The 25,005-nt window shown below is 44.7% G+C and overlaps 1 protein-coding gene across 2 annotated transcripts in view; it reads left to right on the top strand.

Annotated features, from left to right (window-relative positions):
- Positions 1 to 24,515, top strand: part of ADAMTSL3 (ADAMTS like 3) — a 275,775-nt gene extending 251,260 nt beyond the window's left edge. For both annotated transcript variants that reach the window (XM_080980240.1, XM_080980241.1), the window contains 8 exons: positions 2,298 to 2,480; positions 3,302 to 3,421; positions 3,688 to 3,900; positions 8,505 to 8,688; positions 12,417 to 12,621; positions 17,082 to 17,191; positions 19,748 to 19,962; positions 20,395 to 24,515. In XM_080980240.1, the coding sequence (XP_080836366.1) occupies positions 2,298 to 2,480; positions 3,302 to 3,421; positions 3,688 to 3,900; positions 8,505 to 8,688; positions 12,417 to 12,621; positions 17,082 to 17,191; positions 19,748 to 19,962; positions 20,395 to 20,525 (1,361 nt within the window). In that variant the 3' untranslated portion in view covers positions 20,526 to 24,515. The remainder of the gene's footprint in view (positions 1 to 2,297; positions 2,481 to 3,301; positions 3,422 to 3,687; positions 3,901 to 8,504; positions 8,689 to 12,416; positions 12,622 to 17,081; positions 17,192 to 19,747; positions 19,963 to 20,394) is intronic.
- Positions 24,516 to 25,005: the final 490 nt, after the last annotated feature.

Genomic DNA, 25,005 nt, shown 5'->3' with positions numbered 1-25,005 from the left:
AGAGACTTCAAAGAAGTGTGACTGGCCCAAGGTCACCCAGCAGCTGCATGTGGAGGAGCGGAGACACGAACCCGGTTCTCCAGATTACGAGACTACCGCTCTTAACCACTACACCATACTGGCTCCCCACCTATGCAACCCCTCCAACTGCCGCTGGATACATGGTATGCTGGACAATAGAATCAGAAAGCTGCTGTTCTATGTTGTCTGATGATGACATTGCTAGGTTTTCGTTTAGATAACTATCTAATAGACGTTTCTTTTCTTTTTTTAAATCATTTTTATTAAGTTTTCCATTTTAACAATCCAATCAAATCACGTTAAATATTCCAAATTATACATATACATATCAAATAATCCAAATATTCTGCCGAATTATAATTTTTTTGTTGGGACTTCCCATGCTTCAAGTTCAGGGGGGCTCTGATCATCTCATATCTCTACTGCTTTTGATGGTCATTTCTAATAGTTCCTTTAAATCTTCCTGTTGTTTTCCTTCTTTCACTGCCTCTGAGTTGTTTCCACAAGTGAGTTGAAGTAAAATGATGTGTTTCTGTGTGGATTTTATGTGTATGATACCCCTCTGTCCGTTCAGCATCTCCTCACACGCTGGTATTTCTGCCGAATCAATCCAAAAGTCTTTTCGCTGCTGGCAGCCGCCATCTTCTCTCAGTTCTGATGAAACAATTCTAGGCATCTGCTAATAGACGTTTCTTTAAAGGCGCAGGTGGTTAGATGGTGCTTGAAGGAGCATTATCTGCTAGTGGTGACCAGGCTTTGATCTTACTGGATATCAGGACTAGTCCAAGACATTTTGCAGCCCGAGGCAAAGGAGGAGAGGACACCTCTTGGTTCCATGTATGGAAGCCAACTGGGCTGGTGGTTGAATCTGGCTGTCAAGGCATCCTTCACCACCATACCCAAGGGCAGTTTTGGGGGTTCTGGACAGGGCACCCATAGCTCTGTCCTCCCAACAGTGGGGGCTACCTAGGGGCTCAGGAAGAATGGCCATAAATGTGCTATTGTTGCCCCCTACAAACTCCACGGGCCTGAGGCAGCTGCATCACTCTCCCAAATGGCAGTAAAGAAACCAACATCTTGAATACAACCAGTGAAGAAATCACAATTCTCTGTTTTATGGCTGGCCCTGCAAACATGCTGCTGAGGGGAAACTGATGCCGCTATAAAGGGGAAAGTACTGTCTGTGGCGGGGTTTGCCTGCTCCCCTGTGCTCAAGCAGTGTATGTAAGAACAATCAATATTAAAATGTTACATGTTCTTTCTCACAAACAAATTGAGCTGCAAAAAGTTGTGCCGAGCTTCCTGTCACTTGGGGGTTATGTAAAACATTTATTTGTGAGTGCGTATGCTGCATACAGTGTCCTTGCATGCCACTTGCAAAATGGGCATGGGGGCAGATCTGAATCCCTGGGCCTCTTTGTGGAAGACGCTTAACAGAATTGTTTACAACAGTTTGGTTCTGATCTGTAATGGAAAGGTAATTGTGTGTGTGTGTGTGTGTGTGTGTGTTAAAGATGCTCTTTCCTCATAACAGCAGGACAACTTCACATGTACAGTGATACCTCAGGTTAAGAACTTAATTCATTCTGGAGGTCTGTTCTTAACCTGAAACTGTTCTTAACCTGAGGTACCACTTTAGCTAATGGAGCCTGCCGCGCTGCCGCCACGTGATTTCTGTTCTCATCCTGAAGCCAAGTTCTTAACCCGAGGTACTATTTCTGGGTTAGCGGAGTCTGTAACCTGAAGCGTCTGTAACCTGAAGCATCTTGTAACCTGAGGTACCACTGTAACGGAAAGCCATGGCCTTACCTGGTCCCCTTCCTGTGTCATATTGGGGGGCAAGAGACCAGTGTGCTAGCTTAACATTAAGGAAGAACCAGCGCTCATGATTTCCTCCCAACAGATCATGTGAGGGGTAAACCAGAGCTCCCAGGATTCTTTGGGGCGAAGTCACATGCTTTAAATATGTGGTGCATATACAGCCATGGTGTATGGCTTACTGTTAAATGCGAACCGGACCAGTCAGTGCCATCTTGTGTTTGAAATTATAATCTATGTCCCACTTCATTCCTTAAATTTAGAAAGGCTTTGGTAGTAGTCAAATTGCAATTACTAGTGAAACAGCATAGTAAATAAATAATCAAAAATTATTCATCAGGGTTCACAGTCTTTAATTGTTAAGGGCTGACTATGTTTCCCCCAATTTCATAGTATTTTTTGCACTTTTAAACAAAACTAGAGCAATAAAAGGTTAATAATTATCCCCCCCCCCCCAGGTCTTCCCCAACCCGAGGTTACTTGGTTTAAGAATGAAAGCTTCCCAAGAACTCAAGTGTTCTCTGTTGCAAATGGGTCCTTAATCCTTAGGAATGTTTCACATGAAGATGCTGGAATATACACTTGCACAGCCTCCAATGCTCTTGGACAAGCCATGGCCACAACTGTTCTTCGATTGGCTGGTAAGTACAAAATCAGGCCCAGTGGTACCAAGAAATGCCATCAGCTGCCAGTGACTCTCTGCCTGAACCACACTTCTGCTTTCTCCTCTGTACTTGTGCTGTCCGTGTTAGCAAAGTCACTTAAATAATGCAGATGAAACCCGGAGAGAAAAAGAAATCCGCATTACCTTTTACTGAGGAAAATGAAGAAGACAGGGCTGGGCTGGGCTAGATGAGCCATTGGCCTGATCATAGCTGTCAACCGTGCCTTATTTGGCAGGAAACTCCCTTATCCCAGTGCCGTGTCCCACTGCTGTCCCTTATTGATGATGTCCCTTAAATTTCCCGGGTTTTAAAGGAAGCAGCTCCTCTCCCTCCCTCCCTGCTGTGTTGCCTGGGGACTCGCCTTTGCTCAGCGCTTCTCAGTGGAGAGGTGACGGTGGTTTTCCTTGCTGCATCCCCTTTGCCGGGTTGCTGCGCTGTGGGAACCACCGCTTGAGGCTTTGTTTGGCTGCTGGCTGGGCTTTCTGCCTTTGGCTCGGAGGGGCTCAGAAGTTGAACATACCTGTGCCCGGAAAGTCCCTTATTTTGGCTGCTGATCACTTATTTTCGAGGCTGCTGGTCCCTTATTTTCAAATCTGTAAGTTGACAGCTATGGGCCTGATCCAGCGGAGCGCCTCTTATGTTCTTACGCACTCTACCCTGAAATCACAACAGGCAGATCCAGTTCACTGCACCATTCCTAAGAAAACACTTAGTGTTCTTTACCAAACCATCTGCAACACTTATTCCTGAGATGCACTAGGAAGTAATACTTTCTCCCCACCCCTCTTTCCTCTCAGAACGAAGATCTCAGAAGCCTAACAATGGATTATACGGCAACAGTAGGAGAAAGCGTGTTCTCATGGCATCTGGGATTGGTACCAACATTAGCGTAGTACCTGGGGAGCTGTTACGGATAGGTATGACTCCCAAATATATTTGTCGGTGTTGGAAGCCGGGTGTCAATTTGGGGCAACAGTGCCAGCTTGTCATGAGTCGATGCTTTGGAGCAGAGGGTTGGATGACGAGGAAGAATATTAGCATGTGGTCTAAAACAAAGTGCTTGGTTGAGTGGGAAACTTAGCCTCCCAAAATGGTGCACGTGAGAAATGTAACTTCACAGACTGTTTTTTAAAGAAATCCAAATCTCGTAGGAAAATAGGCTAACAATGCCCTTGCTTTCTAGGTTGTCCTGTGCATCCCAGTAGAAAGAACACAATTCGCTGGTTCTTCAAAAATCAACCAGTTGAAGAAATGAAAGGCTTTGATCATAGGAGCCTGGTTGGGGGACGTATCCTAGAGGTGAACGTTATATCTGAGCAGCTTGGTGGACAATACAGATGTTGGACGTCATCGAGTTCCAAGCCATTGTCTGTCTGGGTAAATGTCAAGAAGGAAGGTTTGTTGAAGATTCCATGGCCCAATTATTAAGTTTCATTATATTTCCTTCTTTAAGCATTGTTGATTGTTTGTACCAAATTACAGTGGTACCTCGGGTTAAGAACTTAATTCGTTCTGGAGGTCTGTTCTTAACCTGAAACTGGTCTTAACCTGAGGTACCACTTTGGCTAATGGGGCCTCCCACTGCGCCGCTGGAGTACGATTTCTGTTCTCATCCTGAAGCAAAGTTCTTAACCCGAGGTCCTATTTCTGGGTTAGCGGAATCTGTAACCTGAAGCGTCTGTAACCCAAGGTACCACTGTACAACATAAGGCAACATAAGAATCTGGTGTAAGCATTTTGAGACTTCCTATGTTTTATAGCTTAGGGTAGAGGTAGCTAACTTGATGCACTCCAGATGTTGGACTCCAAATCCCTCTAGCCCCAGCCGCCATGACCAATGGTCAGGAATGATGGGAACTGTGGTCCAGCAACATCTGGAGGGCACCACAATGGCTGTCCCCGGTTAGGGCAAAACAGAAGACGGGGCTGACATTGAGACTGGCTTCGCTCTGTCTCATTCTCTCCTAATTGCTTCATTATGACCAGCCTCTATGCCATGATCTTGTTAGGCTAGGAGTGTCTCCTTCCCCGTCGTTAAACTGGATTGTATATAAAGGCAAACCAGCCTTCTTCAACTTTGTGCTCTCCAGATGTTCCTGGACTACAACTCCAATCATGCCTGACCGGTGGCCATTCTGGCTAAGACTGATGGGATTTGTAGTCCAAAATGTCTGCATAAACAATAGTAATGTGTAGTACAGTCCTTGAATTCTTTTATGAGGCGACTGCGGCTGATACTGTCTGAAAAGCCCATTCTTTCCCAATCTTGGGCATTGGCTGTCTTGAGAGCATGCATTGTGTCACGGAGATTCATTATTTGAGCACCTTACATGTCTGAAATATTGCTACAGGGTGGTTTTTGCAGCACGGTGGGTGTTTAGAGACAACCCCTATGCTGTATCTTCATGGCAAAATAAATATAATACAATATTTCAGTCACACTTGCACTCAGTAAATTTTAACCATTTCTGCTTTGAAAAGGGTTCTTTTGTATTATTTTAAGAAAGCCAGAAGTAATAAGGAATCACTGAAAACCCAATAAGTTAAAGAATTCATTATGTGCTGCGGGAATGAGACTGTGGACACAGCTGGGAGCGATCAATTATTCTTGGATGTTATGGGACCAGCTCCCCACCCCCCTCACCAAAAAAGGAAAAAGAAAAGGCAACCTTGCGACTTCTGTGCTTGCATAGAAATCTGTCAACATTGCATCGTACTTCATCTTCTAAATTACGTCTGAAAGGGGGCAGGGTGGGATCATTTTGAAATGTAACCCAGTTTTTTTAAAGGGGCTTTTTGCTGGAGACTGTCACTCCCTAATGCACAGAATTAATAGGGGAGCAATGTTTTTGTTTTAGTAGACAGTTATTAAACTAATCCAGATTCTTTCCCCCCCCTTTTTTTTAAAGTAATGTAATGATGCTAGCTGGTTATGGTGATATGACGATGTGCTCCAGTAGAAGAGATGTATGTGGTACATAGGGGTGTCAGAGAATTTCGACGAAATAAGAAATGGGAACAGAAATTGCCCATGTTTGCTTTTTCGCCCCACTTCTGGAATGGGAATCGCTTTTCTTCATTGCTTGCAGCCTGCAAAAGATATATAATTGATTGTGCTCCCTCCATTTGCTTTGTATTTCCTTTGCACTGAAATGAATGAAATAGAATAACATAATGGCAGTGGCAATTAATTATGTAAATTGCATAAGTTTAAGAAATCTTGCCACAGCAGACAGAGAGACAAATAACGAGTGCTTTTTTTCTTTAAAAAATGTTTAGGGATACTCTCATTTTCCTACTCATATTGAAATACTGCCCCTCAATGAGGCCAAACTTAGATTCACAAAATGTTAAGGGGTACCCCTGCGTACCCCCAGAAAAAGAAATGCACTGCACATCACGTAGCTTTCAGCAGATGGCAATGCAGCAGGCGATGGATACAGAATGGAAAAGAACAGCTGTTTACATCCTTAGCTGTCCAGAATAGCAAAATGGTGGCAGGGCAACACTCCATGCATCCCCGCCCCCCGCAACATGCTACAGGGTCCCATTGCCACAAATGTTGCTCGTCTAGACCCACGTTTTGGCTGTGTGGAACAATCGAGGGGCTCCACATTGTCAGACTTGCGTTCGACCGAGTGATTCCTCCAGTCGAGTCCTCCGACGTGATTAACGACCTGAGCCTTTGATGAGACTCCAGGAACGTTCCCTCATTACGCAGAGTATCCAGCACGCAGGGAAGGCCGAGAAGTTTATGAGCTACATTACTAAAGAGTTTTATTTCTAACTACGCAGACAGAAAAGAAACACGTGCTCTCTCTGTGAAAGCAGAGAGCAACTGAACAACAAAGGAACAGGAAACCAGTAACATCACATCTGTCTCCTGACTTCTGTGAGACTTCCAATAGCCTGGAATCTTTGGAATGCAAAACAGAGTCTTGTGACTCTGCTCAGCGCACTACACAGTGGCACAAACAGAAACTAACACACATGGCACCATTCAGAGGATTAGATTTGGCCCATAAACACTGAACAAAACAATCCAGAAGAAAACATTACTGAAGAAAGTCAGGTACACAGAGAATACGCTCAAAACACCATATTTAACGGGAAACTAAAGAATTGAAGATTTCTAAATAAAACACGACAAAGGAGGTCAGCTACGGAATGCACACTTAGCGCAGCAAAGTTAACAAAATACTTTTTTATCTTAAACGTTTCAAAAGAAAGCATTGCCAAAGGAAGTCAGATACAAAATGCACATTTCAAATAGCATAATTAGCAAGAGAATAAAGTTACGAGCATATCTGCTGCCGTTGCTGCCAATCCTGCCAGTGGTGGCTCATGACGGGCAGCGGCTGTGGAAGATCGGGCTCAGTGCCCTGAGTCTGCACTAAGAAACAGCCAAGATTGTCTCTGGTTTCTGCTTTTGTAGCTGGAGTCAATCAGAGCCCTGACCTCCCAGGCCAGGTGGGGAAAGGCCTGCAAGGCAGGGAGCAGGTCTTCCAGGATCCACATCCAACATGGTCTCCTTACCTAGGCAAGGCAGGGCAGCCGTGAGTCAAACTGTTGCTCTTGCCTCGACTTTGCTGTTGCCCTGACTCATCCCTGTTCCGTTTACTGCAGTGGTTCCAGTATCAGGAAGACAGCTCTGACACTGGCTGCCACACTGGATGGTACTGGGCAGGGCCAAACACATACACATTCTTATGGTTCCTGTGTGTTTCTCCCTACAGAATAACTAAACACTTCAGACAGTGGGGTGAGATTTTAACCATAAAAATAGCAGTTGTGAAGGACTAACCTGCCCTGCGTTAGAACCAAAGTCCTGATCCAGTCTCTGCTTTCTGCATGGCTGCAGATCAGTCTTTTTCAAAATGCAAGACGTCCTATTTATGGATCTAGTTTGGCCATTAGATCACACTAATGTTCTCTGAAGCTTCCTGTTCAGGGAAAGCTCCTGCCCACTTTGTGGGCATCTTCAGGGGCACTGCTTTAGTAGTAGGTTAAATGCCATATTTGAATGGAAAGATTATGAGTTCAGTTCTTGGCATGTCTACCAAGGAGGACCTCATCTGGCAAGGGTAGAAAAGACCTTGGAGGACTTGCACCTGAAAACAGCTGTTCATAGAGAAGATGGATTTGGCCTTGGGAGACTGTTGTCCTGTGAAATATACTCGGAGTCGAGTGTGAATTTCATGCTCTTTATTCAGCTCATAGTAGCAATGAATGAAACTTTCCCCAAAACATCTAGCTATATATACATTATTTACACAATGGGCCCCGCGTGATTGGCTAATTCCGGGCTGCTCCTGTAGGCCAATTAGGTTGCGGATTCACCTCCTCCAGAAGCCTGATTGGCTGTTCCTGCAGGCCAATCAGGTTTGCTGAGTCACTTCATCCAGGCGCCTGATTTGCTGCTCCTGCAGGCCAATCAGGTCACTGATCCACTTCCACCTGGAGCTGGATTGGGTGGCTTCTGCGGACCAGTCAGACTGCTGCATTCTAGATCCTATTGTTCTAGGATTCAGCTCAGTACATAACACCCTGGCAGATCCTCTTATCCCAAAGCGTTCTAGGTTTTAAAAAAAATGATTGGTTGCTAGTTTATAGCAGAGTTAAAAGCTTGGAAGCTGAACCTACCCAGACCCACCACCACCACCCATCCCGTCTCATTCTCACATCAGCAGCATCACTTAAAAGGGTAAATAAAAACACACACAGAGGTTCCATTAGTAAAGTCTTTGCTTACAGTTTCTTCATATTTACAAGGATGGTTTCGCATTCTAAGCCTACATGGTGGAAGCTAATTTCATGGCTATTTCATAAGAGGGGGTGCAAGGAGCAAGAGTTGGGCAGGAAACCACAAAGTGTATTTTCCCTATCTATTAATTTCAACCCTGTCCTCTGCTGACTGGAGGCATGCAAGGTTGCTGACGTTATATTTGAGGTGCAACCTGTAACTTGTTTACCTGTTGCTTTCTCTCCTGCTTTTAATAGAGTATAGATGGCAGCTTGGCGACTGGAATACTTGCTCTGCTACTTGTGGGAACTCAGGAACCCAGTTCCAAAAGCTGCTGTGTGTGGGTGCGAAGGAGGAAGAAGTGAACCTGACATTGTGTGAAGAGAGTCAGAAGCCAACTGTAAATTACCAGTCCTGCAACACCCACGATTGTCCTGCCAGGTATACACTTCCTTTAAAAAATAATGATGATGATGATGATCTTATTAAAGCTTTTTCATAATACAGTGAATGACAGAAATTAATCTAAATAAAAACAAAAAACAGGGAGAGAAAGAGAAAACACCAAAGGAAAACAAAAAAAGAACAGATCAGTAAAAATAAAAAGAGGAAAAATAAAAAGGACTTCCGATTTTCTGTCTGTCTAAAGGAATTTATTCAAAATATTCATTCTAGAATGACATCCACTTGATCTGCTTTCTGTTAGGTAATATTTTCCCAATCTTCCAAGCCAAATGTCTCAGATTAATTCATTTTCCTTTTTACACAAAAGGGTATGCACTTCCCATTTCTTGTTTCTTCCAGTATTTTATCTACTTTTAAAACAAAGGTCATTTATTTGTGTTTCAACTTCTTTTGGTTTACTATCAAATTACAATGTTAGTGTCTGAATGTCATTTATTAGATAGATAGATAGATAGATAGATAGATACTTCTTAATCAACATTTCCTTAAAATGTCTGCTGTAATAGAGTGGTCTTTGTCAAGGACCTGAAGATCAACAGGGAGTTGCAACCTTCAGAAAAATGATGGATGAAACTTAATATTAATTCCAAATGGGTTTTTTTTGGGGGGGGGGTGGCAAAATATTAGAGATGCCACCAGGAGAATATGGGGTGCATGTGTACTGCGTTAAGGGTAGGAAAGGCAACTTCACTGCATTGTTGACAAGGTTCAATTTGGGCTCTTAAAAAGATGGTTTTAATTACGGTGGACCATTAATGGAGAAGATCTGCTTTTGGAAAGTATGCACTGGCTAGTGCCAGTGTAGTCGGAAACCCACCCCTGCCTGCCAATGCCCAAAGCAATTTTTCAGGCGGTTTAAAAACATCTGTAGTGCTGTTTTAAAACAGAGTAGAGGACAAATGGATAAATAAATGTGCTGCTTACAACAATTTTAGAAGGAAAGGGTAGCCAGATAAACTGAAGCATGGGAGGAAAGGGGAAGACTGACAGCAGGACCCAGCATTCAGTCTGCAGATATATACATATGTCATGCAAATTGTGCAGCCAGGAGGAAATTGGACTAACACCGCAGGTGAAGTGGGACAAATCCCTGTCGGGTCGCCCCTCCCCCTGCTGAATGTTTCCAGCAGAGCCTGAGCCAAGTTGAATTTTAATATGCCCATCATATTTTGTGTCTCAAAGCTGTGAGAAACTGCAAACCAGGCTCAGTTCAGATCACTTATGGGTGTTTTCTCACTACACAAAGGGAGGGCAAAACTACATGTGATATTAAACATGTCTTTTGCAACCACATCAGGGTTTTATACAAAACAATCACAGCAGGCCGGACTGCGGCACACAGAGAAGAGACGTTTTACCCTTTCCTCCCCTGCTGTGGTCTCAGTAACAGCCCCCTTACCTACAGCTAATATTAGCTTTGGCAATAGAATGTTTGCCCTTGGTACCTAGCTAGGAGGGATGCAGGAGAAATTATGCTTGGTCCACATTTTCATGCAAACATACCCACTTAACAATTCCCAAAACAATATGGGAACCACAGCACACAGCCACCTTTCAAAATTTGTGTTCTCTGCGTTTTGCAAAACAGTTCAACAACAACAAATGTGTACAAAAAAATGGATATGTTAGGGGAAAGCATGCATGAAAATGAATATTCAAATGAAAATAATATGCAAAAAAAAACATAATGGGGGAAAGTGTTTATTTTGCAAAATTGCATACAAAAACGTGTGTTGGAAGAAATGCACAATGAAATGCTGGCAATTTTTCATGAGAAGCAGAATGTAACATTGTTAAAATGAGAAATGAAAATTGACAGATATCCCTACCCCTGTTTGCTACATTGGCAATCATTCCCAGCTGGATGAAATGGTCTCTGACACTTATGTCCTTACTTGGTATTGTGTTAAATTTACCTGCTGTTATTTTCTGTGTTGCTTTTAACTGTGTTTAGGTGTTTTAATTGCACTTTGTACATTAACTTGAGATGTGTAGGGAAGGCAATTGATTGATGATGATGATGATACCCAATCAAGAATCCATCTAATAGCGGCAGTATTTATGAGCATGGATATTCCATTTTCTTAACCGCTGTGGCTAATAGCTGTTGAGAGAGCAGAATGCACTGCAGTGAGAAACCAGGAGCAAATTCAACCAGGGTTAATTGCAGCAATGGAGCATTGGGGCAATCAGAGTGATGCTGGCGGCGGCAGCATCCTGGTAGCAGCACTTCTGATTGCTGGGACGGGACTGGGCAAGGCAACACAGCGAGGTCCAGGGAAATCTGGGTTGGTCGCGGTGGCCCGGCAGGTGTGTGCAAACCTGCCAGATGCTGCCACAATCTCATCGCTTGGCCTCCCCACTCCACCCCAGTGAATGCAGTGCAGCTGCCTTCAGAAAACTGCAGCCGCTGCCTCTCCCTGCAACACACCAGTGCGGTTTAAATGTGCTGGTCATTCAACAAATAGACATAAACACACACAAAGCCTTACTTGTACAGCATTGCATGTACAGCCATTTAAACCAGATTTCTGGCACTGTGGCATACAGTTGGGCCACAGGTCCTTGGTGTGCTAATGATCTGGCAGAAGAGCTCCACTGGATCAGATGGAAACCCAATTGAGTCCAGCATCTGGTTTGCATCACTTCCAGCCAGATGCCTCTGAGAAGCCCACAGGCGGTAAAGGGAGTGCAGTACAGTTGTACCTTGGGTTAAGAACTTAGTTCCTTCTGGAGGTCCATTCTTAACCTGAAACTGTTCATAACCCGAAGTACCACTTTAGCTAATGGGGCCTCCTGCCGCCGCTGCGCAATTTCTGTTCTCATCCTGAAGCAAAGTTCTTAACCCGAGGTACTATTTCTGGGTTAGTGGAGTTTGTAACCTGAAGCATCTGTAACCTGAAGCGTCTGTAACCCTAGGTACCACTGTAGTCCTCTCCCCAGCAACTGGTATTCAGAGTCATAGGCCACACTCTCGGCATACATTTAAAGCACTGTGGTGCCACTTTAAATGGCTTCCCCACCCCCCAAAAGAATCCTGGGAACTGTAGTTTATTAGGGTGCCGGGAGTTGTTAGGAGACACCCATTCCTCTCACAGTTACAGTTCTCAGAGCTCCCCATGAAGAAGAATTGATTGTAAAACTTGCCTGGGAATTGTAGCTCTGCGGGGGGAAGAGGGGCCTTCTAGCAACACTCATCACTGTTGGCAAATCACAGGTCTCAGACTGGTTAAAATGGTAGGATAGTGCTTTAAATATGTGCTGTTGATGTGGCCTGTGAATCTGAGCTTCCATATAGCCAATACAGTGGTACCTCGGGTTACATACGCTTCAGGTTACATACGCTTCAGGTTAGAGACTCCGCTAACCCAGAAATAGTGCTTCAGGTTAAGAACTTTGCTTCAAGAGAAGAACAGAAATCGGGCTCTGGTGGCGAGGCGGCAGCAGGAGGCCCCATTAGCTAAAGTGGTGCTTCAGGTTAAGAACAGTTTCAGGTTAAGAACGGACCTCTGGAACGAATTAAGTACTTAACCCGAGCTAACACTGTAGTTATCATGGATTTACCATATAGCTGCCATGGACATTAGCCATCCTAACATCTGAAGTCACAGCTGATAGCCCATAGTGCTCTCTTGCTCTCTGTTATGATGTGACTGTTGTTACTTCTGCATTTTTGTCTCTGCTTTAACATTTTCTCTCTGCAGATGGACGACGAGTGCCTGGTCCGAGTGCTCGGCTTCATGTGGCAATGGGTTCCGCCACCGGCAGAGAATCTGCAAGCAAGTCAGAGCCAACGGTACTGCTGTAACGTTGCCTCTGTCTGCTTGCACACACAAAGAGCATCCTTTGGAAAGGAAACCTTGTGTGGGACATTCGTGTACGGAATGGCTTATTCATCCATGGGGCCAGGTAATTAATTACCTGTTGATTGACTCATTAATAGGTGGACTTCAATCTACACCTACCACACAGCCTCCAGTGAAGTTTCCTACACAAGCCTCATTGAATACGGTCCAGCAGAAACGCTTTATGTGGGAATGTTCAGGGATGCAGGAGAGGATATATTGCCTTTCCAACTTGTGTTAACAAGTTCACAATTTAGCAGAGTAACATTCCCCCTTTTAAACTTGCAGCGAATGCGTTTGCTCAGGCTCGCTAAAGCCTCTATAATAACTGTTCTGGTATTTTCCCCTTATTCCCTCATAAAAGATAAGACACGACACAGTCTTCTATAAAAGTATAGAAAGGTTTACTCACATATCATTCTTTTCACAATGGGATCCCAGAAGGCAGACTTAGCTTAGAAAAGTAACATATACCTGGAAACTATCTCATAAGAAGACAGTCCCTTTGTCCTCTCTTGGCTGGAGCCAAGAGAGCATCTTTGGCTAAGCAGATGTTGCTTCTTCGATGCATGTAGTCAAAAAGAGAGAGAGATGGCTGCCCTGCCCTGTGCTTTTGTCATTACCTGCACAGGTGAGGCCACACCCACCTCTAGTCACATGCAGAGGAAGTCTGTCCCAGCCCAGAAGGAAACAGGAAGTTTACCTGCTGGCTGGACAAACATTCCTCCCCATGTGTAAACATGTTCACTCTAGGAATGTTGTACTTGACTGCTCTTGTGTTTCACATCCCACACTTCATACGCACTCGTTTTATTGTATTTTAGCAGTTGTGTTTTGTTTTTGTTTTTTGAGGATTTCTTTAAAGGAAATTAAACAGGATGGACCTAAAAATAATAATATAATACACCAACAGGCACAATCCCTGTGCGTTTCAGCAGAAAAATAAAAAGAGGATCAAGGATTGGAGGAAGGGGGCAGAGATAAGGCGTCATCACAGGGAAAAGACAAGCAATGATACATTCTGTGTTTAGGTAGTGGCTTAGAACCCAGGCATTTGACCAACTCACGCTAAGGTGAAAAAGTGTTTGGGGATATTTTATTTTATTTATTACATGGTTCTCCTCCTCCCCATTTTATCCCCACAACAACCCTGTGAGGTAGGTTAGGCTAAGAGACGGTGAGTGGCTCAAGGACACCCAGTGAGCTTCATGGCTGAGTGGGGATTCAAACCATGGCCTCCCAGGTCCTAGTCCAACACTCAAAGCCAGACTCAAAGCATGGTGAAATTCAGGAGGAAGGGAGGCAGATACCTTAAACGCCATTACATCTCAAGAGTCCTTCAAGAAACTTGCGGCTGTGTACAATCTTCACATCAGCCCTATGAGGTACATTAGGCTAGAAGATAGCAACTAACGCAGGTATTTTCCCCAACTTCTATGAATTTTGAAGCCTGATTTTTAATAATAATAATAATAATAATAATAATAATAATAATAATGTGCTGTTGTTTATTTCCTATACACTGCTTGATTGTAAAAGAAAAACATCAGAAGAGGTTTATAAGTAGCATAAAATGATGTTGGTCATTAAAGGCATCTTACAGTATATAAACAAACAAAGAAACAAACACATTAGTATTAGTATTATATAAATTTGTATACTGCTCTATACCCCTAGATCTCAGAGCAGTTCACAGCATAAAATCTCAATATAAAAAACAGAAAAGACAACCCCTTCCACAACACATTTTAAAAGGGCATAGGGTGTCAATATACTTTAACCAGCATTTAAAAACCTAAAGAATCTAAAAGACAATTCTGTTTTTTAAAAGCTGGATTAAAATGTCCAACCCAACATTGATAATCAATAGCCAAAGGCCTGACAAAAGAGAAATGTTTTAGCCTTGTGCCTAAAGATGAGTAATGATTGCACCAAGCGAGCCTTTCTAGGGAGAGCACTCTACAGTGGACGCTCGGGTTGCGAACGTGATCCGTGCGGAAGGCACATTCGCAACATGCAGCGCCGCATCTGCGCACACGTGGGTTGCGATTCGGCGCTTCTGCGCATGCGCAAAGCATGATTTAGCGCTTCTGCGCATGTGCTGAAAGCCGGAAGTAACCCGTTCCAGTACTTCCGGGTTCGGCGCGGTGCGCAACCCGAAAATGCACAACCTGAAGCATCTGTAACCCGAGGTACGACTGTACAAGCATGAGGCCCGTCCTCATGCTGCATTTGCAAAAGGCACGCAGAAAAGTCGAGCCAGGACCTTTCTTCTGGGTGTTCAGCAGCTGGAAGCCCTTGACGCAAACCTGGGCCTTCTGAGCGGTGCTGTGTAGCTCCCTGATTCTCAGCCAGAGAGCTGAGAAAGACAGGTGGGGTTTTTGCACAGTATCTGTTGGCCACGGTGCTTTGCAGCTGGCCGTTTGGAGCGCGGGGAAGCGACGAGACGTGCCGCTGCAGAAAACGAGTGGCTGTCCGGGGGCCTTACACAGCGACTCGGAGCGTTTGGCTCCATCCCGTGAGAACTCCCCTCTGAGCAGCAAAGTGCTTAGATGGCAGCCCGTGCCAAGATTATTATTATCTTTTGTTTCAGCTACTTTGATGAGATATTTTGCTGAAATATTTTTTCAGCGCTAATCATAACATAACACCACACCATGGAAACCACAGCCAAATATTTGACTTCTAATTTTGCTGTTGAATTAATTGTGACAGCAAGAGCCCAGCGGGGGGGGGGGGGTGGAGAAAAAGAACAACCCTTTCGTGGGCTTCTCCTGGAACAGTAGCGAGAGGCTGTGCTGTGGGAGGGATAGAACTGTCAATCAATGGCAGAATGGATGATGCTCTGCCTACAGAAGACCTCTGACGCTGTATCTCAGGTGTTTGGAAAGACCTTTCTCCAACTGAGATCCTGGAGGGTCACTTCCAGCCAGAGTGGGCGATATTAGGCTAGATAGGAAGGGTGAGGCATCTGCTTCACATGCAGAAGGGGATAGGCTTGTACCCAGTGCCACAATGCACCAATCCAAGGTGTTACTGTTAGCAATGGAAGGACAAGCCTCACTGCTATTGTGACATTTCTCCCAGGTTCAGGTTAGGTCCCTCCCACCACGAGTGAATTGCAGCCATTCACTTCTGTTACTGGAAGTAAAGAGACCATCAAGGACGCTCATTAGTACCAGGATGCGGGTGGCACTGTGGTCTAAACCACTGAGCCTCTTGGGCTTGCCGATCAGAAGGTCGGCAGTTCGAATCCCCACAACGGAGTGAGCTCCCGTTGCTCTGTCCCAGCTCCTGCCAGCCTAACAGTTCAAAAGCATGCCAGTGCAAGTAGATAAATAGGTACCGCTGCGGCAGGAAGGTAAACGGCATTTCTGTGCGCTCTGGCTTCTGTCACAGTGTTCCGTTGTGCCAGAAGCAGTTTAGTCATGTTGGCCACATGACCTGGAAATCTGTCTGGACAAACGCCAGCTCCCTCAGCCTAAAAGCAAGTCGAGCGCCACACCCCATATGTCACCTTTGACTGGACTTAACCATCCAGGCGTCCTTTACCTTTAACTCATTAGGCTTCATATGCAAAAGGTCCCAAGGAAAGACTCCTGACTGGCACCCTGGAGCGCGGCTGTCAGCCAGAGCAGGCCAGACAACACTAAGCTACAAGGCCCAATGGCCTGATGTGCTTTCTTATCTATGTCCTACATCAGGCTTAGGCAAACTCAGCCCTCCAGATGTTTTGGGACTACAACTCCCACCATCCCTAGCTAGCAGGACCAGTGGTCAGGGATGATGGGAACTGTAGTCCCAAAGCATCTGGAGGGCCGAGTTTGCCTATGCCTGTCCTCCATCAAGTCCGGGGGAGAGGGGATGGCCTTGGCTGTCTGCTTTTCTCCTCCTTAGTGTCGCCCTTGTAGAATTCAGCTGGGGAAGACAATAATAATAATAATAATAATAATAATAATAATAATAATAATAATTTATTATTTATACCCCGCCCATCTGGCTGGGTTTCCCCAGCCACTCTGGGCAGCTTCCAACAGAATATTAAAATACAATAGTCTAGTAAACATTAAAAGCTTCCCTAAACAGGGCTGCCTTCAGATGTCTCCTAAAAGCCTGGTAGTTGTTTTTCTCTGACATCTGGTGGGAGGGCTTTCCACAGGGCGGGTGCCACTACCGAGAAGGCCCTCTGCCTGGTTCCCTGTAACTTGGCTTCTCGCAGCGAGGGAACTGCCATAAGGCCCTCGGCATTGGACCTCAGTGTCCGGGCAGAACGATGGGGGTGGAGACGCTCCTTCAGGTATACTGGACCGAGGCTGTTGGGGGATGGGGATAAAACTACAACTAGTCAGCTTCACCTGTCATTGACTCTTAGCCTCTGGCTGCCCCTGCTGCTGGGCTCCCTGTCTTCCACCTTACCAGCCCCAATGGGTACCTGCCACACAAGGTTTAACAATTTGCATCTTGTACCGGAAGGTGCAGATCCCCGTGTCTCTGACTGGTGTTGTTTATCCCCTTCCTTTTCAGTGCACAGGCCAATGCACAGGTCGCGGAGTAGGCTTGCAGCATCGCCTTGTTCAGTGTCAGCATTGGAACGGATCCGTGGTATCGAACTCACTGTGCGATGAAACGAGCAGGTACAGTTGCCATCTGATAGGAATAGCCCTTTACCACTTTTAACACTTCCAGCAGATGTTGCGTCACACATTATTTTTAACAGATGCTGCTGGGAAGTTCTGGGTCAGTGGCTGCCTCATCTTGCCACCCTTGCGCAGCCCCTTTGATGTTTAGTTAGGTTATGGCTGCTTGCCATAACTACCACTCCTAAATCAGAATTGGAGCCTTTTCTTCTTCTGTTAGCAGCAGGCTGTCCTCCAAGAGCTGAAGTAATGACAGAAGCTGGAAATTTCATTTCATTTCACTTTTAATTTGTATACCACCTTTCTATATTACTATGCAGCAACAAAATATACAACAAAGAACACACACCTTACAATAATCTGATGCAATACAAAAAGTTGTAATAAAGCCATAATAAAACATAACTTTATAATGGAACACCTTATATCAATAAAGTAATATTCAATAATCTATTAGGATATATTAGTACAGTCAGGGATGCAGGTGGCGCTGTGGGTTAAACCACAGAGCCTAGGACTTGCTGATCAGAAGGTCGGCGGTTCGAATCCCCGTGACGGGATGAGCTCCCGTTGCTCTGTCCCTGCTCCTGCCTACCTAGCAGTTCGAAAACACATCAAAGTGCAAGTAGATAAACAGGTACCGCTCCGGCGGGAAGGTAAACGGCGTTTCCGTGCACTGCTCTGGTTCACCAGAAGCAGCTTAGTCATGCTGGCCACATGACCTGGAAGCTGTATGCCGGCTCCCTCGGCCAGTAAAGCGAGATGAGCGCCACAACCCCAGAGTCGGCCACGACTGGACCTAATGGTCAGGGGTCCCTTTACCTTTACCTTGATTCTCAAACTTAATCCATTCTGGGAGTCCGTTCGACTCCTGAAACCATTTGAAAACGAAGGTGCTGCTTCCAATTGGCTGCAGGAGCTTCCTGCACTCAGTCAGAATCCACGTCAGATGTTCAGCTTCCGAAAAAAATGTTCACAAACCGGAACACTTTCTTCTGGGTTTGCGGTGTTCAGGAGCCAATTTGTCCAACAACTAAGCCCTTCGCAACCCAAGGTCCCACTGTACACAACAAAATTAATTCTCAAAACATCAGTAATTAAACAGAAATCTGAGTCTGGAAGGCCAAATGTAGCCCCCAGGCCTCTCTTTCTGACCCTGGGATTCTCCCTAGACCACATCCCTCACTGCCCTTGCTTCACACCTTCCTTGAGTGTTTTTGCCAGGCTGGGATATGTCATTGAACTCTGATTATAGCTCTCTCCTGCCTGGATGTGGAATAGAGGGAATGTAGAAATGAGTTCTTTGTTTTGCCTACTTTCACCTCTGATTCTGCCCACCACTGGAAAATGGTCTTCAGAAGGCTGACCAGAAGTGAATGTGACCAATAGACTGAAAAGAGTCCGCCCCCCCACCCCTGCCGCATTCTGACATGCGCAAAGGCAAGTATAGCTGCTCTCTTGGGTCTCCATCCTCCTGGCATCTACCGGGATGGCATAGGGCTCTTGCCCAACATCTCTCAGAGTGTGGCTATCTCCAGAACCGCAGGGTACAGTCAAGATTTTTCCAGCCTGGCAGAGCTGATTCTAGCCAGGCTCTTTGTAGTTCTTCACTGGCCATCCAAAGTAGACCTGGTCAACATCAGAAGGACTGTGGATGTTCTCCTGTGATTCGGCTGCCAATGTTACTGCAGAGGTAAGCAAACTTGCAGGGAAATTGTAAAAGCGGAGACAGAACATCTGATACACTTAAATGTAAATTTAGAAATTTAAGAGCATTCCTGTTTACCGAGGCATTTGATGGCAGGAGGCATCAGCAAGTCCTAGGCTCTGTGGTTTAGAGTTAGACCACAGCGCCACGTGCATCCCTAGGGCAAGTCAAAAGCCAGGAATCGTGCCCCTCTTGCCACACCAGCTGAGTAGATGCTATTGCTCTCCTATGAAAATCTGCTTGACCCCAATACCCTCTGTATTTTACATGGAGAAAGATGGGGATTGGGATAAATGTCAAAGTTTGCCCAATGACACAGTAGGATTTATTGTTTGTAGTGGGGTTGTGGCAGAAATAAAACAAAACTCCAGGCTATGGATTATCTATTTGCGCATTTTTACCCTACCCTTCAGCCTAAAAGGCTCTTAAGAGAAGTTCCTGCCTGGAGTTGTTAGGAGACCCCATTTGCCTCAAAGAGCTGCAATTCCCAGACCGGTTTAACACATAATCCCTCTTCCCAGGGAACTATGTGATTTGTAGTGCTGTGAGGGGAACAGGCCGCTGCCACCACAATCTGCCACCTGAGTCACTTTTGCTCAGCATGGCTCATGATAGGACTGCCCCAACTGAAAGGGGAATTCTACCATTGACAGCTCAGAACCAGAGTGGTGGTTGTGAGACTGAATTTCACATATTGACCTGGAACTATGCAGAGGATTATTTTGCCTGTAGGCTTCTAGTACGCTTGTAGTGACGTTCCGTCCTAAATAACATCGACCATCGGATTCAGTCTCAAACAACATTTTATTGGGGGCTTTTCTCCCACCTACCCCACCTTTCTGCAGGCCATTGATGAGAAGAAACTGCTCTACAGACAAATGTGACGTGTATTGGAGGGCGGGCCCTTGGCGACCGTGCACTGTAGATTGTGGAAGCGGATTCCAATCACGGCAAGTCAGCTGCATACACAGGAGAAATAAGAGGCCCGTAGGAGATCCGTCGTGCGCCTGGAGGAAGAGACCAGTGACCTGGAAACACTGCAATGTCACTTCTTGTGACAGTATGTAAACGTTTATTTCCATTTTTGAACTCTCCGGTCACTTGTGGCAATTGCATGTAGACAGTGGCGCTGAACTCTTAGTTCCGTAATGAACATGATAAGCCGTCAACCAAACCCCACCCATACAATACAATGGTGCGACATTGGCCTGCCCCAGTTCAGCAAAGGGTTTGATTCTGAAGAACTAAAATGCAAAACAACTCCCAAGATAGGCTCAAGTTAGTGCAACGGACTGGACCCCTGGCCGTTGAATGCAACTCGTTCAGAGCAGCCAGCAGAGTATCCTGCCCATAGTGTTGTGTTGTTGTGCAAGACCTGAGAGGGAAGGAGAAAGGATGTGAACATTATCTAGGTCTCCCGTTCGCATTTGCCCGAGATGAGATGCTGTAACTGCCCTTTTTCATTCTTGTTGCATTTCAATGTATTTTTCAGAAGGCGAATGCAAGGATACAACTCACTACTGTACATTTGTAAAGCAGCTAAAATTATGCATGATAGACATCTACAAACAAAGGTGTTGTCAGTCATGTGAAGAGCATTACCCTTCTGTGGGAAGTTCATGATGTCGCAGTGAAGATATCGCACGAAGAGAATGTTGTTTCAATCCAGTCTGCTCTGGACAATATAGACAATCAACCAAGAACATGTGGTGGGGAAGGGGAAATGGATGAATAGAACATGCTATGGATAGTCCAAGCAGGGTTTTCTATTTTCTCTCCTCGACTCCTACCCACCAGGCAATAGCTCTGTTGCAACTTAAGCTTTAATGGTGTTGGAAACATCAGTTTTAATGGGGTTGCAAGTGATTCATTGGCTATCAAGTAATGCTCCCTGCCTCATGAAGACAATTCGAGTTTAGCAATTGTTGACAACTATTCCAAAAATACTGAAATGCAGCAACAACTCATAACTGCTTGTTGCCTTTCTGGTTTGATCCACATCAGTACAATTCTCAAAGTATATGGATTCAGCCATCTGTAGCTGTAATATTTCCCCCCAGAGGCTGCATTTCCTTAGCGTTTGAGAAAAGGACATTGTCACAGGTCTTGTTTTATTGAGATTAGCTGTCGAACGTATCCCCATTTTGCTTTCCTTCCTTCATTTAAGCGCCTGCAGTAAAAGGCAATGTACCTGACATGATGGTTTTCAGACCTGCTATGGGATTGTTTTCTAATCGACGAGGCGTCATTTGGGGCAGGGGGGCAGGTTCCCCAAACGTCTGCTTCAGCCTTGCGGGAATGTGATCAAAGCCAGGGCATGATTCATTGAATGTGAAAACTGGATGCAAGAGGGTTTCTACATGGGAGCTTGGAATTTGCGTTTGGGGTCTGAGAAGTTTCCCCTTCTGCTTGGTCAGATGAGAAATGAGAGTGGTTCTCTGGGCCAAGGGTGCCTGTCAGGCTGGATTGCCCTTGAAGAAACCTTCTATATACTTTTCCAATCATTGGAAAGAAAGAAAGAGGGGGGGAACCAAACAAAACAGAAAGAGCTGTTCTTCATTGAGACAGACATATGTTAAGTATCAGTTTCAATTTGTTTCCATTCATCCTGACTATCATACATTTAGTGATCGCATGCTAGTAAATTCGCAAAACTACAACCTCAAGTAGCTCTTTTCTTCCGCGCAAATTATGTGTGCAAAGCCTGCCAAGAAGCCAGTTTTTGATTCTCGAAAAAATACAAACAATATGGAAATATAAATAAATGCAGCCACATTCGAAATAATGTATACCATTCTGGCCGGCCCGTCTCAAAAAGGAAAATTTGGAGCTGGGAAAAGTACCATGGGGTGGGGAAGCACAAATGATCAAGAGGTCAAAATATTTTTCTTATGAAGGCTTAAAGGCCCTTAATTTAGAAAAGGGTGGGGGACAACAGCTAAGGCTGCAATCCTAACCCTACTTAACGGAGAATAAGCCCCATTCAACTCCATAGGAATGACTTCTGAGTAGACAATATATTTATTGAGCAGCACTGTAAGAGGGACATGGCAGAAGAGAGCTAGGTAACTTGGTGGCATCCTGTTGTTGCATTGCAACTCCCATCATTGGACACACTGGTCGCTGCTGATGGGAACTGGAGTCCAGCAACTGGGGGGGGGGGTACCACATTGCCTACCCACCCCCCAAATGTTTATAAAATTATGCGAAGTGGATAAACAGAAGGTTCACATGTCTTTCTCCCATAATATTAGAATTCAGTGTGTCCCACTGAAATTGATTGACATTATTTTAGGACAGGAAAGAAGCACTGCATCACACAACGCAGAATTCACCCATGGAATTTGCGGTCCACTGGCTTATGTGAGGTGATAAGGCAAATTCACAGCACAAAGTGATTTGACAAAGTCATGGCAGAGGAGATGCATAATGGACCAGGAAAGTGGATGAGGGGAGTGCTTCTCCAGGACTGACATCACCTGCCAGTACAGCTGATGGAGCTTCCTTGCTCTGGCAAATGAATAATGTGGCTTTCAGGATTGTGACAGATTGGCAGAGAGGGGGGTGAAATTCAAAGGCTGGGTACTTCTTTCCTTTCCTTTGACAAGGTTCCTTCTTCACCCTAGCAGTTTAAATGGTGAAACTTTATTTGCTTTTTTTGTATTTCTAATGGTAAGTTAAAGGTTGCATTTTGGCTGACTATAGATCTCTTGATAAGCGCCAGCATCTTTTGCAAGTGAAACCAGTGCATTCAATATTAAGTGCTGCTGAATTCAGTGTAGCTTACTTCTTTGCAGTCCTGCCACATGGCCGATTGGGGATGTAAACCTAGGTATCCCCCATCAAATTACAACACGCTAACCTCTACCACCACCACCATCCCACACCCTTTGCTTGCTCACTGTTCTATGATTGTCAGCTGACCCAAATCAATTTGGTATTATGCTGCTCTTTGGGAGTTGCATATAATGAAGACAGCTGTCTGCATTTTGAGACCCTCCTTTGAGAGGTTAGGTGAGGAGGCTGTTGTGATGAGCTCCCCACACTTCAAAAATTTGCCATGGAACCTCTGGTGCATGGAAAACACTGTAGAACCTCCATGCTCAAGAGGCAGTGTACCATTGAATACGTGACACAGAGAAATGAACAGCACAGATAGCCTAGTGCCTTTGTGCCCAGCTTGAATGTTTTCCAGGAGGTATCTGACTGGTCACTAAGCAGAATGCAAGATAGAGGATAGCCTCCATCAGGGCTCTTTTGATACTGTTAAGCCTCTAGTAGAAAAAGAAAATGTTATTGCTGTTTTCAGTTTTAACTGGCTGCTTTTTATTTGCAACTCCTGTGCTCTTGCATAAATGCCGAAAGGCAAATTTGGTTGAACTGGGCCCTCTGCTGATGGGCCAGAAAAAAAACAGCAGAGATTTTGTTTCTGTCCAGAGGATGTTAGAGGAAAAATGAATGCACCTTGGTTTTGGTTTTGCCTCACTGCTAATTAAACTAATGCTGCTGTACAGAAAACCTTTCACGTGGGTAACCGTGGCCTTTGCTGACAGCAAGAAAAGCGATATATACCCACTCAATGTAATGATATGGAGGCTAAACACCTTGGGGCCAATTAGCAGCCAGTAGAATCAAGAGGTAAAGTTTTTCCAGGTGGGAGAATTGCATATTTGAATGTTCAAAATGCTGGGGAGGAGGACGGGGAAAACCCCTGCAGATAGTAGCCTGGTTTCCGCAACATGGTAGGCCAAACTTTTTTTAGCAGAACTTTTTTTACCAGAACTGCACAAACATGGTGGCTCTGAGAGAGGAACTTGTAAGAAATGGGTAAGCCTCTCTGTTTCGGTTTCTCTTATTTTTCCAAGTTCAGTTTTCCACATTTCTGCATTTGTTTAAAAAACCACCCTCATGAAAATTCATCAGTGTTTTAGTGCAGATTTCTCCCAACTGACACTTTTTCTGTTAATTTCAGTATTGTGTGCATTTTTATGGATTCTTTACCCCAGTGTGGTGTGTATTTTTTGTACACGTTATTAAGCTGGAGACCTGCGCTGCAAAATTCAGAGAAGTGCAAGTTTTTAAGGATGGCTGTGTTAGTTTTACCACTTGATTCTCCCCGTATAAACTGTCCCTTTTGACACATTGGTGTCAGCAGGAGTGCAGAGAGCCTGCACTTAACTTTAAAATGATTAACTTTGGCTGCCCAAGCTTTTTAAATCAGCCATGGGTCTTGTTTGTTTATACCATTTTTAAATTAAAACATGTAATATACTTTTGTATATATTTATTACCTGATCTAAAAGTGCAATATTTTTTGTACAGTGTGTAATAAAGATTTTGGAACTTTTTTTTTCTTGTTTACTGAAACTTACCAAATGGTTTTATTTTGTATTTAATATTTGTAAAGAATGAACTGCTAGCATCCCTGTTTTGCTAGTACTTTGGTTATAAATGCATGTCCTAGGGAAGCATAGCTGTGAGTGATGGTTGCAGCAGATGGATATGGTCCTCTGTAGCCAATTCCACTGCTGCTACATTAACCAAAGATGTCTAATATTATTTGTTCACTGGCTTAACTTTGGTATTCACAAAAATAAACACTCCTTTTGGCTATCCCAGTTGCTTTTACTATATGGAAACGGTTTGTTAGTGGCATTTTTCAGGTTCTTTACACAGTGCATTGTTAAAACTATGGAATGTGCTCCCAACTTGGATGCATAGCTGCCAACTTACAGATTTGAAAATAAGGGACCAGCAGCCTTGAAGATAAGGGATCAGCAGCCAAAATAAGGGATTTTAGTCAGCCAGCTGAAATACAAAGTTAAAAGGGACCAGATAATTTGGGAGAGCAGCGCCGGTTTTTAGCCCTTCGTTTCCAGAGGTTGCTGCTCCAGACACCAGCTGATGAAACACTGCAATTAAATAACTACAAGCAGCAACCACTTTTCGCGCAAAATGAAGTCCAAGCTACGAAGATGCTGCTGCACTTCTGTATCTTTTCTCTCGTGCTCCATCTGCAGCTCTCAGTTCCATCAGGCGGGGCAGGAGGAAGGGGGGGGAATAGCGCCCGAAGTAAACCCACAGATCAGACCATCTATGCTAG

This window comes from Podarcis pityusensis (genome assembly GCF_964106645.2).
Source record: "Podarcis pityusensis genome assembly, chromosome: 14".
Taxonomy (NCBI): Eukaryota; Metazoa; Chordata; class Lepidosauria; order Squamata; family Lacertidae; genus Podarcis; species Podarcis pityusensis.
Note: the sequence above shows the minus strand (reverse complement) of the source record. Positions and strands in the feature narration are given on the sequence as shown.